Here is a 17,949-nt window from a genome sequence, read left to right as displayed (position 1 = left end):
AAGCCTTGGAAGGACCTTGGGGAAAACCAGCACTCAAGGAAGGTAAGGAAGAGGAGCCTGCAAAGGCAATAAGCATTCAGAAAAGACAGGAAAACCAGAAGCATACGTCATCCTGGAAGCCCATGGAGGGTTTTGGCAGGAGGGGGTCTCACACTGCCAGGGGCCAGCCTTCCTGGTAGGTCTGCTTACCTCGGTAGCACCTCTTCATGTCTGGGCCCAGCCACATTGTGTCAGGACAGGCACACGTGTACTTGGGAGAGGGGCCGGAGATCTGAGGAGCGGGAAGGCACAGGTACTCACAGCCCCCATTGGGCTGGGCACTCAGCTCGCAGGCATCGGCAGCTGATGGCACAGAGACAAGAGAGAGTTGGAGCCAAGACAAGACCTCCCAGGTCCTCCCTTCTCCCGAGGTTGAGCCCCTTCCCACTTAGCTTGCTCAAAAAGTTTTCTCTGCTTTTATTGGGCACCTTCCAGCACTACGTCTGATGTTTTACCCTCACACTTTTATTCAATCCTGAAGACAACTCAGAGAGGTGGGTGTATGCCCCAGACTGACAGAGAAAAGACACCAAGGTTCAAAGAGAACAAACTCATCAAAGTTATAACTCTAGGGATTTTAGAGACAGGATTTAAACTGAGGTATGTCAGGGCACCTGGGTGGTTCAGTCGGTCAAGCATCTGACTTCGGCTCAGGTCATGATCTCGAGGTTTGTGGCTCTGTGCTGATAGCTCAGAGCCTGGAACCTGCTTCAAGTTCTGTGTCTCCCACTCTCTCCCTGCCCCTTACCTGCTCACACTCTCTGTCTCTCTCTCTCTCAAAAATGAATAAACATTTAAAAAATTAAAAAACAAATAAACTGAGGTCTGTTGAATTCCAAAGCCTGTGTTTCCCCCCTCTACCACATGCCATGACTATTTCTTTTTTTTTCTTTTTAAATGTTTTATTTATTTATTTTTGAGAGAGAGAGTGCATACAAGTGGGGGAGGGGCAGAGAGTGAGGGAAACACAGAATCCAAAGCAGGCTCCAGACTCCGAGCTGTCAGCAGAGAGCCAGATGCGGGGCTCGAACTCACTAACCATGAGGTCATGCCTTGAATCGAAGTCAGATGCTTAACATGACTGAACCACCCAGGCGCCCCTATGTCTATTTCTTATTTAAATTTCTGGATCTAGAGTCAGGCACCAAGCTTATCTCCTTTCCCCGCTGTGCTTTCCCACTGTCACCCTGGCAGCCACACCTTGGTTACGGTTAGACTTGGTACTATATCCTAGTGATAGAGGACGGGACAATCTGGTAGCAGGATTCCTGGCTTCTATTCCCAACCAACAGGCTGAACTGCTATGGCTCTAGGGTATGTTAGCTTACACTACTGCGAAATGGGTACACATACTAAACAAGAGGCAATGTGTTCCTTTATGGTAGAAGGAGCTTTTGGAATCAGACCTGAGTCTGGGTTTCAGTTGTGCCACCTGCTAACATTATTTTACCTCTCTGAGTCACAGTTTCCTCTGTTGTAGGCAAAAGCAGGGCTTTATATATTTTTTTTTATGCCCAGCCTTATTTCACCAAGAGCTGAAGGAAATGAGAGAAAATATGTAACAGTGAAGCACGTTACCAATGAGAGGGACTGTTGCTATACCTTCTGGGGGTGCTAAGACATTACATTACATTACACGAAGGTGAATGCAGCCTGCCTAGTGGAGGGAGAGGACATGGGCAGGGGGTCGGGACCAGGGAAGGCTCACCTCTTGGCTGCTTCAGCTCATGGAAGATGACAATGTCATGTGGGTTATTGAGGTTCTCAGCCAGGATGGAGATTTCCAGGCCATTGAGCCGATTTGCACTGAAAATGGCCTCATTCTCCAGGTCCGTCCAGAACACCTTGTCCTATGGGGTACAGATGCAGAGGATGCGGGGCTAGGCCTAAGCACATGACCTGTCTGAGGGCTTGGCCCCAAACCATATCACAAGAACTGCCCTGACACCTCCCCTGAGCTCCCCTGCCCACAGATTCACAGGGGGACTCTCAGCCTCCAATCTGTGGCATACACTCTGGCTCCCCTCTGTCACAGGGCACTATTTGTTGGTTCTGTGCTTTGGCCTGAAGACTGCTCATTGATGCTGAGCTAGCCCTGCTTCCCAGAGTCCAACAGAAACCCAAGGTTGGGTCTTTTTAGCTGTTACCATTATTGGGGCCTGGGACCAAGGTTGGAGGGGATGTATGAACTACTGAGGACTCTTCCCTGCTAGGCCGTCTTACAGCGTCTGGGGAGACACATGTATGCATCCAATGCTTAGTCCATATAAGCCTGCAGGTGCATCTGTAGGCAAATCCCCAGCCACAGGTACAACCATGCAGCCTCGTGCACAGATCTGGACACACACCCATACATTCATCTACACACACAAAGGCACCCTTGCACCTATATAAACACTTAACTAAACACTGGTAGACATACATGTTCACAAGCACGATCACATAGAGAAATGCACAATTTTAAATGGACGCATTATGTATACATATGCACATACGCTTTACACGTACATGTCACGTATATACACAAGCACATACATGTGTCTGAACACACCTGTCTTTTGAAGCAGGGGCTGGACTTGGAGGTGGGGCTTTACCCACTATTTCAGAGCAGTTCTGAGTGATGTCACTCCAAGCAAAAATTGCCAACGCCCACCACAGACCACTGTCCCCTTGCTTTCCCTCCTCTTGGTGGCAGAGTTAATTTAGGGAAGAGATAGATGCGCGAGAACTTGGTTGGTTCTGGCTTCCTCATTCCCCAAGGAGAAAGGTTGTCGAGGTCAGAACACAGGTGCAGGAGGGCCTTGACTCTTCACCCTCTGGGGAGCTTTGTGAGGACTGAGATGGCGTCTGACTCACTTCTATGACCCCAGGGTCCAGCCAAGGTCAGTGAAAGTGTACTGAATTGAATAGCATCTCTTAGGCTATTTCCAAAGGTAGGTTTTAGGGAAATGTATATTCCTTCTTCCTCTCCTTATTTACTGGGTACTTCTGTATATGGGGGTTACAGGGCCAGGCACTGAAGGTGGAGAGAGAAAGCTCACATGGGCTAGCAACTTACCCATGAGAAGGGCTCTGAAGGGGGTCTTGGGAAGGGAGCACAGGACAAGAGGCTGCGAGGCCTTTGTCTGCGGGAAGCTCACACACTGTGTAAACAGAAGTCATTCTGCTCCCCTATCCCTTTGTCTCCATTTAGGCAAGTCTCAGAGAGCCGATCTATTTTAGTAAGCCTTTCCTAGGCGTCAGTTTCCTGATAGGGTCCTGTCTCTTCTCACGGGGCTCACCTCAAACACAGCTATCCCAAAAGGGTGGCTCAGGAAGTCAGGGGAGGAGATCAGCATCTTTCTGTTGCCTCCGCTCAGGTCAATGCTGGAGAGCTGGTGCAGCTTGGAGTCTACCCAGTACAAGCGCTGGTTCAGCAAATCTTGGGGAGGAGAAAGGGGACAGAGGATCGGGTCTTGAGTTTGGGACCCCAACCAGGATCTCTGCTTGTCTGTCCCCTCTTCCCTACCCATATTTCTGGGCCTGGCCTCAGACGGAAGCCAGCCTGGGGTGACTGTCAGGAAATACAGGCATTGGCCCTATCGGCAGGTACAGAAACAAGCCCCCCAGATGGTGGTCAGGATCAGGGGGAAGGACAGGCCCCCAATCCAGGGAAGGCAGAGCTCACCCAGGGTAATTCCATTGGGCCACTCAATGTTGTCTGATACCAGCGTTTGCCGGTCCACACCATTGAGCCCAGACTTCTCGATCTTGGCCTGGTACCCCCAGTCAGACCAATACATGAACCTGAAAGAGAGAAGAACTCAATTGTGCTTGTTGTCAGGGGATAGGATTAGGGCTGTCTGTGTCACGGCACTCAATGGTCCACTGAATGTTGAAGATGATGCTTGGTGGGAACTGGGAAGGGCTCTGAAATCCACTGGAACCATCGAATCTAAGAGTTAGGTGCATTAGCTTCCCCTCATCTGAGAGCCTGGGGAAGCCTGTATTCCCTGAGAGCTCATCTGGCCTCGGTTGAACTCCTGTGAACCCCTTTCTCCCACTTCTGGTAGCTCTAACCAGAGTCCTAGAGGCCAAAGCAAAAAAGGCCCTTGCCAACCCTCTCTTACTTTCCTGGTGTGCAAAGGAGAAAGTGGACAGCCTACCCAGGGTCACACAGCTAGAACTCTGTGTAGGGTTTCTCTCTCTTCTTTCTTGAACATTTATGGAGGACCTACTTTGTGCTATTTATGGAGTGCCTACTGTGTGGCAGGCACTGAGCTGAGTGGTTTCACCTCATGCACTTACAAATGCAGTCATCACTGCCCCTCTAATCCAGTCCCTACACAGCAGGCAGATGAGCCTTCAAAAATGGAAACAAGTTGTCACTCTCCAGTTTTCAAATTTTACGGCAGCTTCTCCTATGGCTCTTAAAATAAAACCTCAAATCCTCACCGCAGCTGACAGAGCTCTGCATGATCAGGCCCCTGCCTACCTCTTTGACTGTCTCTCCTGCCACCATCCCCACCCTTCCAAACCCCACACCTGCCCCACGGGGCTCCTTAGTTTCTCCAGGCACCAAGCCTTTGTCGGATAGGCCATCCCAGAGCCTCGGGCCTCCTTTTCTCTTCCCCCAGTTACTTCTCAGTTTAAACATCTCTTCAGTACAGAACCTTTCTCTGTGAGTAAGCTCGCCCTGTTATTATCTCTCAAACCACGGGGTCCTTCCTTCCTAGCAATCACCCAATCAGATTATTGATGTATGCATTTGGGTAGTTTGGTGCGTTTCACTGTTTTCCCCACTAGTCTGTAAGCTCTGCTGAGGGTAGGCTCGTCTGTCTTGTGCCTCATTGCGTACCTAGCAGGTACCTCATGCGTGACATAGAACAAGTGATTTAATATTTGTTGAATAAAGTAATGTTTTAATTATTAGTCCCATTTCATAGATGAGTAAATTGTGGCTCAGAGGTACTGACTTCCCTAGGATCACACTGTTCATAAGTAGTGGAGCCAGCCTTCACATTTATTTTTTTATTTTATTTTATTTTTTAATTTTTTATGTCTTTATTTTATTTTGAGAGACAGAGACAGAGCATGAACAGGGGAGGGGCAGAAAGAGAGGGAGACACAGGATCAGAAGCAGGCTCCAGGCTCTGAGCTGTCAGCAGAGCCCAATGTGGGGCTTGAACCCACAGACTGTGAGATCATGACCAGAGCCGAAGTTGGATGCTTAACGACTGATCCACCCAGGCGCCCCTACAGCCTTCATATTTAAATACAACCTCAAGTGGAACTCGAAAGCCTGTGTACTTATTTCTCTCCAAAACTGCCTTTTCTGAAACTGGGTGTCAAGCCAAGGCTGACTCAAGGCTGGGGGGGTAGGGGTGGAGCGCTAGTGCTTGCCCTGGATATTTTCTGTTAGCCAGTCTGGATTCACTCTACTCATCCCTGTTCTGCTCTGTACACCAAAAAAAAGACCCATGTGCGAACCACATCAATGGGCTTGGACTCCTCTCTACAAATTTGCCTCTGGCTGGCTACTGCTCTGAAGGTGACCCTCTTCCCTTCCCAGCCCAGGTACTCCTCCCTGCTCCTGCCCCTCGGGCCTAGGGCCACTACCAGCGCATTGTTAGGAACAGTGCATTAGACCTCACCCACTCCTCTGGAAAACAATTCCCTTGTTAAGCCCCCCTCAAATGATCTTAATTTGAGTGTGTGATGGGTTCCCTGCTGGGACCCTCACAGATCCATAATGGACTGGAGAGGAGGTGGGTGTAACTATGTGTGGGGGAGCACACATGGAGCAGGGCTGAGTGGGGGGTACATGAGACATCTGAGCATCTGGAGAGTGCCTGGTCCTGTGCGGGGTGCACCTATGCATGTTCACTAAAAGGCAGCTGTCAAGTCACTGCCCGGGGCCTCACACTTTCTCTCTGGTCCCTTGCTGTCCTCACTGGAAGAAGAGGGTCTTCTTATCCCCATTCAACAACTAAGGAAACAGTATTAGGAAGAAGCCAGTGAGCCTGGTAAACTTAATATGACACAGCTGCTGAAAACCATGGCTTCTCAGGACATCCCCACTGAGGAAGGGAGGCAGGGGGCTTGCTCTGTTCAGAATCTCTACCTCCAAAATGGAGGTGTGGCCGGAGCAGGGCAGCCTGGGTGGTGAGGGGCCCAGAGACGGTGGGCACAGGAGCGGGCAGCCTGGAGCAGAGCAGACCCAGTGATCCTGGTCTCCTACCCTGCTGGCTGCTATGCAGGGCAGGGAGTAGACATGTCTGATGTAACTTCAGAGGCCAATGGAGAAAGTCAAAGTTAGGCAGGTTTGGGAAAACACTCTAATGGGCAGAGCTGCCTTGAAATGAAACAGCCCCAGTGGGAAATCCTGTGTCTGGGAGTGTGGGAGGGCCACCAGATGCCCACCGGTGGCATGCAGCAGCCCGAGGAAAGGCTTCCAGCCCCAGGAGCTTCCACTAGGTCATCTCTAAGGCCTGACTCTGCTCTGAGATGCTGTAAGTCTATGAGATGATGAGTGAGCAGTGGAGTCCAGGCGAAACCTGGTGACCAAAGCTCAAAGAACCCTTGGTCAGGGGTTAAGAGTCTGAAGGTCCACATGGACTCTCTTCCCTTGGGCTCCCTGGGTGGCTCAGGGCCATCCAACGTCTTCAAGAGAGCTCTTGTGACAGACACATGAGGACTGAGTACCACTGATAGGGGAATGGGAAGTCTGGGGAGTGGGGGGACACTCACCCTCTCAGGGGGTCGACTGCGATGGCCCGGGGTTCACTGAGGTCGCGGCTGAAGAGAGTGCATCGGCGGCCTCCGTCAATTGTGGCCACTGAGATGGTCTTGTTGCCCGAGTCGGTCCAGTAGATGTGCTTGTGGACCCAGTCCACCGCCAGGCCCTCTGGAGAGTGCAGCTGCTTGTCAATGAGGACCTCCTGCTCTGCCAGGTCGCTGGCCTTGTCCATGTAGGCGCTAGGAACAACCAGAGCTGGCTGTGGGGCAGGTGCTCCAGCCACATGTCCATCTGGGGCTGCCTGGGTGCCCTCGCCCTCTCTCAACTCCCGTAGGCCATGACAGTGGATTTTAGAAGGACTTGACTACTTCCTATTCAACACATTTTCTGGGCCACCAAGGCAGGCATACAGGCTTGAGTCAGCCACAGCCTCTGGGCTAGAGAAGCTCAGGTTAGTGGGGGCTGGGAATTTACAGCCAGGTAATTATCAGAGACTATAGCAGTGGAGAAATGGAGACTCCATTACCCTGGAGGGCTGAAGAAGGCTTTCTAGTTGAGTCCTGAAAGACTAGTGCACTAGGAGCACAAGGAACAGAAAGCAGAAGGAACAGCATGTTCAAGTGCCCAGAGGTATGCGTTCTGGAATAGCGAGGTACTCAATGCGGGTAGAGCTGAGTATGTGGGACACAGACCGGAAGTATATGTAGGCAGGGGCCACGATCTGATAGGCTCTGCAGGCCATGCTAAGCAGTGAGGATTTTGTTCTGGAGGGAGTAATTGAAAAGGTCAGAGGACACAGTCAGACAGGCATGTTAGATCACTGTGGCACTGATGCATGGGAAAGGGAGGGAATGAATGCAGGGAGGCTGGCTAGGAGGCCATTACAGACTCCAGATGAGAGATGAAGAGAGTCTGCAGAAAGGCTGTTCCAGTGAGAATGGAGAAGAGGGGCTGAGAACACAGCACACATTCAAGAGGCAACATTAACCGGGTTTTCTGTCTCCCAAATGTTCTTCCTAAGGCTCTCTCTCCCCCATGTCCTCTCTCTAGTTGATTAGTTCCACAGTGCCCACCGCCACTCAGAACACTGACTCTCCCTTTGCCACAACTCTCTTAAGCTCTGGACTATAAAGCCAGCTGGCCCCTCAGATGTCCCACGGACACCTTGAACTCCTGTCCCCAACTGCCTACCCCCCTCAGCCAGCCTGAATGGTCAACCCCCCAACCCCATCCTCATTTACTTGCTACCATCTCAGAGAGTGGCGTCACCACCATTCTCCAGAGCCAGAAGCTGAAAACTCCCAGAATAGCCAGTCTATCATCAAATCCTGCCTCTTCCAGGCATAGCTGGTGGGTAGGCATGGCTCCAGCTGCTTCTGTATGGGAGTGTGAACTAAGTATGTGTCTGTATGTTGGGGGTGTGGCAGGCATCACATTGTCAGTGAGTAGGACTTGGTAGATCTGCTTCCTTCCTTCCTTCCTTCCTTCCTTCCTTCCTTCCTTCCTTCCTTCCATCCATCCATCCATCCATCCATCCCATCATTCTTTTAACAGTCTACCCCATGCCTAGTCATCAGCAGTCCTGCAACGTGGATCTCAGGACAAAGAAAGGACATGACGTCTAAAGGGAGCCCAAGCATGCAGGGAGGCAGGCTTGTGGTACTTGAGAAAGACCTATGAAAGGACCTCCTCCTGTTGTGTGAGGACTTCTGGCTCATAGTCCACAGATGGTGGCACCAGACTGGGGGTAGTACAGCCAGGAAGGGTTCCCTGACACCCCATACGGGGTAAGAGGCCCCCCTCGGTACTTCTCTCTCAGGATCACCACAATAGACGTCACTATGTTATGAGTATGATCCTCCAGGCCGGACCAAGTCGGAGTCATCTTTGACTGGGTCAACCTGAGTCATCCCAGAAACCAACACACAGATACACGATCTGCACCGAAGCCAGAGAGTCTTCCTTTTTGCCCCGGTGGAACATTTCCTGTCTTGCTCTGCCCCACCAGGCCACCAGAGGTCAGTCAGGCCCAAGTGTCTGGGGCTCTGAGCTGCTCTCCCAACAGCGCTCTCAGCCCAGGCCAGCCCAGGGGAAGGTGAAGGTCCAGCAGCTCCACACCCACATCCTTTCCCAAGTCCCTGTCTGTCCTGGGGCACCCTCACTGCAGAGGGGCCGCACAGGCCACTGTTCCTCTCCTCCTCTCAGGCCCCCACTCCTGCCCAGGCCTGGCTCCAGGACACCGGCACCGCTCACCTGTAGATCTTGCGGTAGGAGAGGTCACACCAGTAGATGCGATTGGTGGCAACTTCAACATCCAGTGCCACGACGTTCTTGAGCATGGGGATGAGGCGTGAGTAGTCCCGCTTCACCAGATCAATCTTCCGCACTTCATGCCGGTTGGTGAAGATCAGGGACGGGCTTCTGCCAGCTGCCGTGCAGGAAGGTTGAGAGAACCGGTCAGTGCAAATGGCAGGGGACTGCCACTGGGTGGCTCGGGTGATGTCTTATCTTCCTATAAAATGGGGGAATTGGCAGGGGGCTCTTCCTACCTCCCAGCTCAGAGGAGTGGATGGAAAATGGGTATGAAGAGTAGAAAGTACAAAGTACCATGTATAACAGAAGGATTTTCCTTCTCTTTATTAGACACAAACTCTCCCCAAATCTTCTGTGACTGCCCACTCTGTTAGGCTTACACTGAAGGCCTTCTGTGGTGTGGCCCCAAACTCCCTGTCTAGCCTCATCAATCACTCCCTAACTCACCTCCAGTCCAGCCACCAGACCACCCATCATTACTGAGCCATGGCAGAATCTGGCCGCTTCAGGCCTTTGCTAACGTGGTCCCCTCTCCCTAGAACGTAGTGCTCCCCACCTCCCCTGCGTAGGCCCCCACTGCAATAGTTCAAGGGGCAACGTGAGCAGTAAGTGTTCTAGAAAGAAGACTGAGGTTTTGGTGTGAGGACAGAGGTCAGAGCTAGGGGGAGAGCTGAAAGAGGGGAGACTCGAGGAGGTCTCCATGAGTCTTCAATTGATGCAGAGCGTGTGGGGACGTGGCAAGAGACGAATGAAGCTTCAGAGTTTGCCAGCGGCCAGATTTCAAAAAGTCCTGTCTGCTGGGTGCAGAGTTTGTATTTATTGGGTAGCAGGGGTAAGATGTGTGTGTCACGGGACCATCATATAAATGTGATGGAAACAAACACATGACAGCCTGTGCACAAACAAAATCCATTTTTAGACTTAGGGTTATGTTTTAGGAAGATCGCCAGTGACCTAGACATCCCTGGCTGCTCAGTAGGAGGATCCCTGTGCTGCAGGCCTGTGAGGGACTAGCACCTGACTCTGGCTGCCACTTCTCCAGCCTGTTTTTAGATGTATTGGGCCCCTCTTGGGTACCAGCACTGTCGTCAACATGGGTCCCTGGAGCTGCCTGGGCCTGCTCCCCGTTTTCCAGCTGACACTCCTGCAGTGCAGTCCCTGTCACTGTGCATCTGTGCCAAGCTGATGTGTTCCCAGGGGGCAGGACAGGCACGGAGCCATGTGGGGCCTGGGCCCGTGACCCAGGTGTAGTGATGGAGCAGGGTGGGGGTGAGAGGGAGGGTGTGGTATGACAGGGAGCCCAGAAAAACTCCAGGTGCAGGAAGGAGCAAGAAAGGAAAGCCCACTTCAAGGCCCTGCCATTGTGCCATTTTCTTCATCCCAAAATGAGAGCAAGGGGCACCATCCTACGGAAGGCAGGAGCAGGCTCACAGGGAGTCATTGGGTGATTTTTATGGAGAGCTGTGTCCGTGACAGGCATCCAGTGTGCTGATGACCTGAATTTTCGTGTGACTGCACATTAGATGTTCATCTTCAGGGGTTTGTGATTACACAGCAGTTGTAATCATACGGGTGTTTCCACTACATGCATTATAGTTCGTGGAATGGGTTACATGCATCCCATGCAGGGGTAAGAACAGGCCACACCTCATGTGTGATGTGCTGGTGTGCGCGCTGCATGTGGTGCAGTTGGGGTGCAGTTTTGGGTCTGTGGGCTCCATGTCCATTACTGTGGTGGCTGTGCTCTTACAGTCTGCACATTGTGTATTGTATTTGTGCACCTGAACTCCAGACTCCTATGCCCAACTGCCTCCTCACAACCTCTGCTTAGATGTCTAGACAGTTTTCTTACACTTAACATCCTCAAATCAGTCTAATATTCCCCCACACCTGCTTCTCTTGCCGTCTTCCCTGGCCCCATAGAGAGCAATCCCTGTTTTCTCAGTTGTTTGGCCAAAAATCTCAAACTCATCTTTGACTCTTTTTTCTCTCTCACATCCCACATTCAATTAGTAAGTAAGTCCTGGTGCTTCCAAATAAATCCTGACCTTCCAAGTATGTCATCTGTCTGCTTCTCACTGTGACAATCTGGGCCAAGCCACACTCACCTCTCTTCTGGGTTAGGGCAAAACCCTCTTAAATGGTTTCCCTGCTTCTTCCCTTGCCCCCTACGGTCTCCCCCTAGCACAGCAGCCAGAGGAAGCCTGTGGGAATGGGAGGCACACCGTGTTCCTCCTCTACTCAAACCCCTCCAAAGCTTCCCCCTGACCTGGACTGAAAGCAAGAGTCAGCCCTTACAATGGTCTAGAAGGCCTTTGTGATGTGCCCTGAGCCACCTCTCCGGATTTACCTCCTATGCTCCCTGTTCTGCCTGCACTGGTTTCCATGTTGTATTCTGGGCACACGAGGCATGCTCCTGCATTAGGGCCTTTGCACTGTCTGTTCCTTCAGCCTGAAATGCAGTTCCTGCAGATAAATGGCTCCTTCCTTTACCTGCTCCAGGTCTTGACTCAAATATCATCTTCTCATGAAGCACAGGGCTTCCCTGACCACTCTATCTAAAACTAACCCACTGCCGTCCTGAACTACCCTCTCCCCTTCCCCCCTTCGTATTCCTCTTTCACTGGGAGCCTCCTCTGTGATGCACTGTATTTACTTATCAGATTTCCTGTCTATCTCACCCACGGGCAGACAGGGATCTGGGTCTGTTTTGCTTCCTGCTGAATCACCAATGCCTACTAGAATGTTAGGTGTTCAGTAGGAAGAATGGAATAGGATGAATTCAGTTGGCTGAGCCGACCCGTGCGTGGGTCTGCCCAGGTCATGCTCTGTGTGGACTACCCGTGCTATGTGTGTAGTCTGCACGGTCCAGCTTGTGTCTATATGTCGTGTGTGGTGCGTGTGCAGCCTCTGTGGGCCACACCTGGTGGCTCTGTGCAGGGTCTGTGTGGGTGTTCACGTGCGATGAGTTGTATGTATGACGTATTTGTATAGTCCGAGCACCATGTGTATAGCCTGCTTTGTGCGTGTGTGTGCACACGTGTACTTATCTGCTCCTCACATACGTGGGAGCATGCTGCTTTCTGTGTCCTCTCGGAGATGCCCCCTTGCCCCCCACCTTAGGGTGCCCATACCGACGGCCTTGCAGTTCTTGGTCAGCGTGTCCATCTCATAGCCAGGGTGGCACTCGCACTTAAAGTAGCCTTTGTAATTGACACAGATCTGGCTGCAGGCATCTGGATCCTTACACTCGTCGATGTCTGTGGGGAGGAGCCCAGGTCAGAACTGGCAGGAGGATCTGCCTCTGCTGGGGGGTCGGGGGTTAGAGGAGGGTCTCACCGCCACAGGTCTTCTGGTCCAGGAGCTGGTAGCCCGCTGGGCATGTGCACTCAAAGCCGATCTTGAGGTCCGTGCAGATGTGGGAGCAGCCGCCATTGTTTTGCAGACACTCGTTCAGCCCTGGGGAAGGGACACAGGCTCCTGAGGGTCCAGGAGCCCCGGCTAGGGTGGGGGCAGGACAGGGATAGGGCCCAGAGCTGAAGCAGAGACTCAGGGCAGCGGGATCCCCACAGAGCCAGGATGCTTTCCAACCTCGCTGAGCCTCAGCCTCATGAACCAGGTGATGGGGCAAGAGGAGGCTCAGAGAGGGGGCAGGTCCTTGCTCAAGGCCAGACACAAAGACAGGGACAAAATGGAACCAGAACTCAGGTCCTTTGCCTCCCAGGCCAGAGCTCTGTCTACCAAGGCAGCTCAGCTACCTGAGTTCTTTCCTTTCACAAACACGTTTCTTACAAATCCTTCTTCCTTGTGACCTCATCGTACATGGACCACATCTAGCCCTCAAGATACCCCAAGAACCCCTTCTGAAATACCCTTGCTTAAACATTTCCAGCCTCAATGGGAGGCCACTTTCCTCCTAGGTAGCTGGCTCCACCTGGAACAGGCCGTTGTAAAGCTCTTCCTCACTGGACTGGCCTTCCTGAAACTTCTGCTCCCATTCCAGCTCTGCTGGGTGGGGTTGGCCAGCATCTGATGGCTTCCTCAGAATTTCCTTTAAAGGGCTGATTTCTAGGGGCACCTGGGTGGCTCAGTCAGTTAAGCATCGGACTTCAGCTCAGTTCATGATCTCGCAGTTTGTGGGTTTGAGCTCCGCATTGGGCTCTGTGCTGACAGCTCAGAGCCTGGAGCCTGCTTCAAGTTCTATGTCTCCCTCTCTCTCTGTTCCAACCCTGCTCTCACTCTGTCACTGTCTCTCAATAAGGATTTAAACAAAATTTAAAGTGCTGATTTCTGATGCCCTGCCATTCAAGTGCCTTCCTCTGGACACATTCCATCTGTTCACGTCCCTCCCTGGACGGGGCCCAGGAGTCTGTGGTCCAGAGGGAGTCTGAACCACAAAGGCTGCCCCTACTGAGTTTGTGGTTATCTAAGAACCCAGGCTTTCTCTCCTCAGAGCTGCTGCTCAGTCAGTTCTCTCCCATCATGAAATACAATGGATTATTTTCTCCTGCTCTCCTCTCAGCACCTGCCCCTCTTCCTACACTTAGCCACAGGCCTGGCACCAGGAATACCAATGGCTACAAGGGGTGAAGGGATGTTGGGAGATCTGCTCGTCCTCCACTCCCTCACCCCCTCTGGCAGAGTCCTAGGGGACGTCAGGGAGGCCAGGACCAAGGCTCACCATGTTCTCACAGCATCTTCTGAGCTTTGGAATCACAGAAGGTTAATTCTGCAAGCCAAGAGAAGGCGCCATGCCATCCTTCTGCTGCCCAGGCTCATGCACCGCCGCTCCAGCCAAGCCAAGCAAAGCTGAGCGGAGCCAGCCGTGGCCATGCACACAGCTGGTCTGAGCCGCCCACCTCAGGCCATGCACAGCGGTGGGTGCCCCACCTCCAGCCTGAGCCATGCTTAGGGAATATTCCCCTTTACCCCTGGGCCTCCTTCTGTTTCCCGGGGACGCTGGTGGAACTGAAAGAACAAGATGACAGCAACCCCATGACTGGAGGGTCTATGGGTGACTCAGCCAGGCCCAGCCCTGCGGGGTGGGCGGCGCCATGGCCGCTTTGAGGTGGTCTGTGTGGGGATCCACCTCCAGGAATCTTCTGCACTCCAAACCTCCCTGACCTCTCCCATACCGTATTATTCCCCCAGTGCTGTCCACTCGTCTGCTCGCCACTCTCACGGCCTCGTCCATGCACCCGCTCGCTGCCCACCCTCCTTCTCTAGGCAGCAACAACTCAACAGCTCTACTGACAGAGCCCCCACCAGACTGGCATGTGAAGGGTAGCCCTGAAAGGGGACAGGGGAAAGCTCAAAGGGGCTTAGGCTTCTATGGTAGAGGAAAGCATGGAGTCCTGCAGGGCTGAGGTGCGTGGGGGCGAAAGAATGGGTAGTGGGTCCAGACTCTGTTGACTTTGCTCTGGAAGGGCCAGAGCCAAGGTGGAGGCTGAAGGGGACCGTCTGGGCCTTCCCAGTTCTATCTAGCCTGGAGGCGATTCTGCTGGGGGCCTGCAGCGGAGGAGGGGTGGTGGTCCAGAGGCCCCAGTGGCATCTGAGGCCCAGCATGGGAGGAAGGGGCAGTGTCACCCTCCCCAGCACATGCGCCTACCGGCATGCTCACACGCACCAGCTTACGAGCAGAGGCACCGACAGGCCCATGGACTCCACAGACACATTCACACAGATGCAAGGACACACAGACACGAGGTGCGGTTCCTTTGCCTTACTCACAGGAGCCATGGGCACAGATACTGGCCTCTCACCAGCACAGACACAAATACATGCATACATACTTCTCTTAGGTGTGTCATGCAAAAGACCAGAAAGAAGAGATTTAGTAGGTTAGCAGTCCCTGGCGAACTCCAAATCTGGGCAGCGTGGGGGGCTAGGCTCGGTTGCTCCCACTTCTCTATCCTCTTTTCCCTAGGCTCCTTCTTCTGGAACTTTTCCTGGCGGGGCCTCTGGGGGAGGGGTGGGGACCAGAGGGCCCGAGAGGAGGGTCTATCCTGCAAGCTTTGGTGGAGGCTGAGTGACCTTCACCCAATAACCCTTCCTTTCAAAATCAAGCTTTAAATCTCAAAAAGGGGTGGCAATATGCTGTTCCTGGGGGGGGGTTCTAGAGAATGAAACTCCCCCGAGTGCCCAGGATGGGAGGTGCTAGGGGAAAACAAGTCTTCCAGGAAGGGAGGGTCCGACCCAGGCTCTGTCCTCCCAGGGATCCTCTGTCCAAATTCCTGACTTCGACCATAAACTTTCCTGGAGCCCACACTGGGTTTCCAGCATGTTCTGTGGGACACTCACTTCATCTATAGCCCAGACCCTCCTGTTCTTTTTAGCCCAGAACACCCCCTGACAGCTGTAGACATTAGGACAGTTGCCTCATTCTGCCCCTTACTCATGCCCAACCTGTTAAGTCTTGTCTCCCAGATAGTCTGAGCTCCTTGGGGCTCAGGATAGCGCCACCTTCTGCTGCTCGGTCTGCCTTAGCCTCACTCAGGCCTGGCCTGTGCCAGGTGGCCTTGGGATGCACTTCAGTTGGCCGCCTGCCTGCTCTCCCCTACCTCTCCCTCTGCAGGGAGCTGGCTAGGTCAGGAGGGCAGAATCACTGAGGAAGAAAAGTTTCAGAGTGAGCACATACTCAGAGGTCTGAATGTGGAAGGAGTGAGGAGGAGAGGCCGAGTTTGTGAGAGGAAGCACAACTGAGCATCCGGGTTGGAAAGAAAGGGCAGTTTGAATTGTAGAGATGCAGAACGAGGTCCCAAAGGCAAAGAGCCCTGTCTGAAGCCACAGGACAGCCACAAGTCCAGAGAGACGGGGAGAACAGAATGTGTGCAGTAGGGCAGGCACAGGCTTCTGCCCAGATGCCAGGAGGGGGTGTGGCAGGGAGGGGTGGGGGGTTAGTCCAGCAGCTAGAAGTAGACAGGTACTGTACCACACTCTTTCAGAGGCTCATCCGACCAGTCCCGGCAGTCCCTTTGAGCATCACACACTTTCCCGTCGTCCACGCACTCGCCACTCTTACACTGAAATCTGCGGGGACCCTCACATGTTGACTCTGTCGGACCGGACAAGAGAGTGGACAGGATCTGTAAGACCTTGGGCAGGAGGGCTGGGCTGGGCCATGTCCCTGGGAGGCGAGCAGAGCTCCAGCCCCAGTCTTCACTGGTCTCTGTAGGGCCCAGGACAGACAGTTGAATATGGGGTGGGTAGGAGCTCTGTTCATAGACGTACAGGACCCCAGGGATAATCAGGATGCCTAAGTGGCCTCTAGCTGGGCAGGGCCGGAAGGGGTGGTGGCTGTGCCTGATCTGGCAGTACTGGTGTCCTGAGAGGGAAAAACAGGAGCCCTACGGAGATCCTGGGGGCTGGACTGACCATCTGAGAGAGATCTGTGCCCTAGAGACCCTGCATAGGGGAGACTGCCTCACTGCCCAACCCTTTATCCATTTCCCAAGATGACCCAGGGTCAGAGTCCCAGAGTCATCTGAGAATTAACGAGGCTCCCTGGGGACTGACCCTCTGCTCACTCTGGGAAAGCCACTGGGAGGTTCCAGTGTGGACAAATGGTGGGGGCTGGACTTCCTGTAGTGCCTTTTCACATCCTCCTAGGCCTCTTTCAGCTTTTTGCAAAGTCCTTTAAAACCTGGTTCTGGGGCCAGTAGGCCTCCAGGGAGTAAATCTGGGCAATTTAGGGACAAGTGATGCTCTGAGGGAAGACACATCTAGGGGCCAAGGGGAGATAGATCTGAACTCCGCTCTGTCTGGAGCCTGGGAATGCTCAGGGCTCTTCTTCAAGGAGGGCGTCGCCCCTTCGCCTCCAACTCCACACGCACCCTGCAAGCAGCCAGCTTCATCACTCCCGTCCGGACAGTCCTGTTCCTGGTTGCAGCGCTTGGCGGTAGGGACACAAGTCCCATCCCCACACTGGAACTCGTCCCCATGGCAGGTCCCCAGTGCTGCCAGGAGAGGGCAAGGAAGCAGGGTCAGGGCCAATGTGGTGTTGGGACAGGCTCCTCCCCGAGCCCCAGCTCCTAGCTACCCTCCCACCGCGTCCCTGCAAGAACAGAACCGGTGGCTGAGCTTGGGAGTCCAGAGAGGACACCTGGCCAAGGCACTTCCAGTATACAGATGGGGAGACTGAAGCTCAGAGAGGGGGAAGGCCTCACCCAGGATCACACAGTGCTCGGGCTGGCAGAGTCAGTCTAAAACTCAGGTCTCCTGTTTTCCCATCCACCACCTCTCCCCAGGGCCACCCATCTAACAGCAGACACGTGGCCTTCTTTTGAGTGTTGGTGCTCATTGGTTAATGACTTCATCGCTTCAGTAAATCCTGAGTACCCACTGCATGTGGGGCACTATGTGGGGTGTGGGGAACCCAGAGACTACTGAGAGGCTCTCCATCCTCTAGGAGCTCAAGGGAGCCAAGAGGGGCTGAGGGATGCACAGACGACATCACGGTGCCTGTCACACTGTAGGAAAGGGTGCTTCAGGGTAGCCCAGGGGTTGAGACCCAAACCAGCTGGGAGGATTGAGGCCTGGAAGGACAAGCAAGCCCAGTTGATAGGGAGGGCTGGGGAAGCTCCTGAGTGTATCAAGGTCTCAGGCATTGGAGCCAATGGACAGGGAAGGGCAGGGGTGGGAGGCATGACAGGGAGGGCAGGACCAGAGAAGACCCTTGGCCTCTGGGGTCAGACGTGAGCCGCGCAGATTTGGAGCCTGGGGGACCTCAGACAAAGGACTCTACCTTTCCCAAGCCCCACCGTGACCCACGTAACCAGGGCAGGCGGGGCGGGCGCCCCGGAGGCCCGCACCCCAGGCCGGCCGGAAGGGGGCGGGGGCGGGGGCTTACGGCAGTCGGCCTCGTCCGACTTGTCCTTGCA

General features: G+C 53.5%; 1 protein-coding gene across 1 annotated transcript in view; it reads right to left on the bottom strand.

The window, feature by feature from the left end:
* LRP8 (LDL receptor related protein 8) overlaps nucleotides 1-17,949 on the bottom strand; it is an 89,448-nt gene that overhangs the window by 14,642 nt on the left and 56,857 nt on the right. Inside the window, exons 7-16 of the mRNA XM_029945827.1 lie at nucleotides 16,903-17,025; nucleotides 16,002-16,124; nucleotides 12,410-12,529; nucleotides 12,205-12,330; nucleotides 9,011-9,185; nucleotides 6,769-6,996; nucleotides 3,707-3,825; nucleotides 3,321-3,460; nucleotides 1,748-1,889; nucleotides 190-342 (exon numbers count right to left, since the gene is read on the bottom strand). Of these exons, the coding sequence (XP_029801687.1) occupies nucleotides 190-342; nucleotides 1,748-1,889; nucleotides 3,321-3,460; nucleotides 3,707-3,825; nucleotides 6,769-6,996; nucleotides 9,011-9,185; nucleotides 12,205-12,330; nucleotides 12,410-12,529; nucleotides 16,002-16,124; nucleotides 16,903-17,025 (1,449 nt within the window). The remainder of the gene's footprint in view (nucleotides 1-189; nucleotides 343-1,747; nucleotides 1,890-3,320; nucleotides 3,461-3,706; nucleotides 3,826-6,768; nucleotides 6,997-9,010; nucleotides 9,186-12,204; nucleotides 12,331-12,409; nucleotides 12,530-16,001; nucleotides 16,125-16,902; nucleotides 17,026-17,949) is intronic.

Source organism: Suricata suricatta, chromosome 8, assembly GCF_006229205.1.
Source record: "Suricata suricatta isolate VVHF042 chromosome 8, meerkat_22Aug2017_6uvM2_HiC, whole genome shotgun sequence".
In the NCBI taxonomy this organism is placed as follows: Eukaryota; Metazoa; Chordata; class Mammalia; order Carnivora; family Herpestidae; genus Suricata; species Suricata suricatta.
The sequence above is the reverse complement of the archived record's forward strand: the minus strand, read 5'-3'. Positions and strand labels throughout refer to the sequence as shown.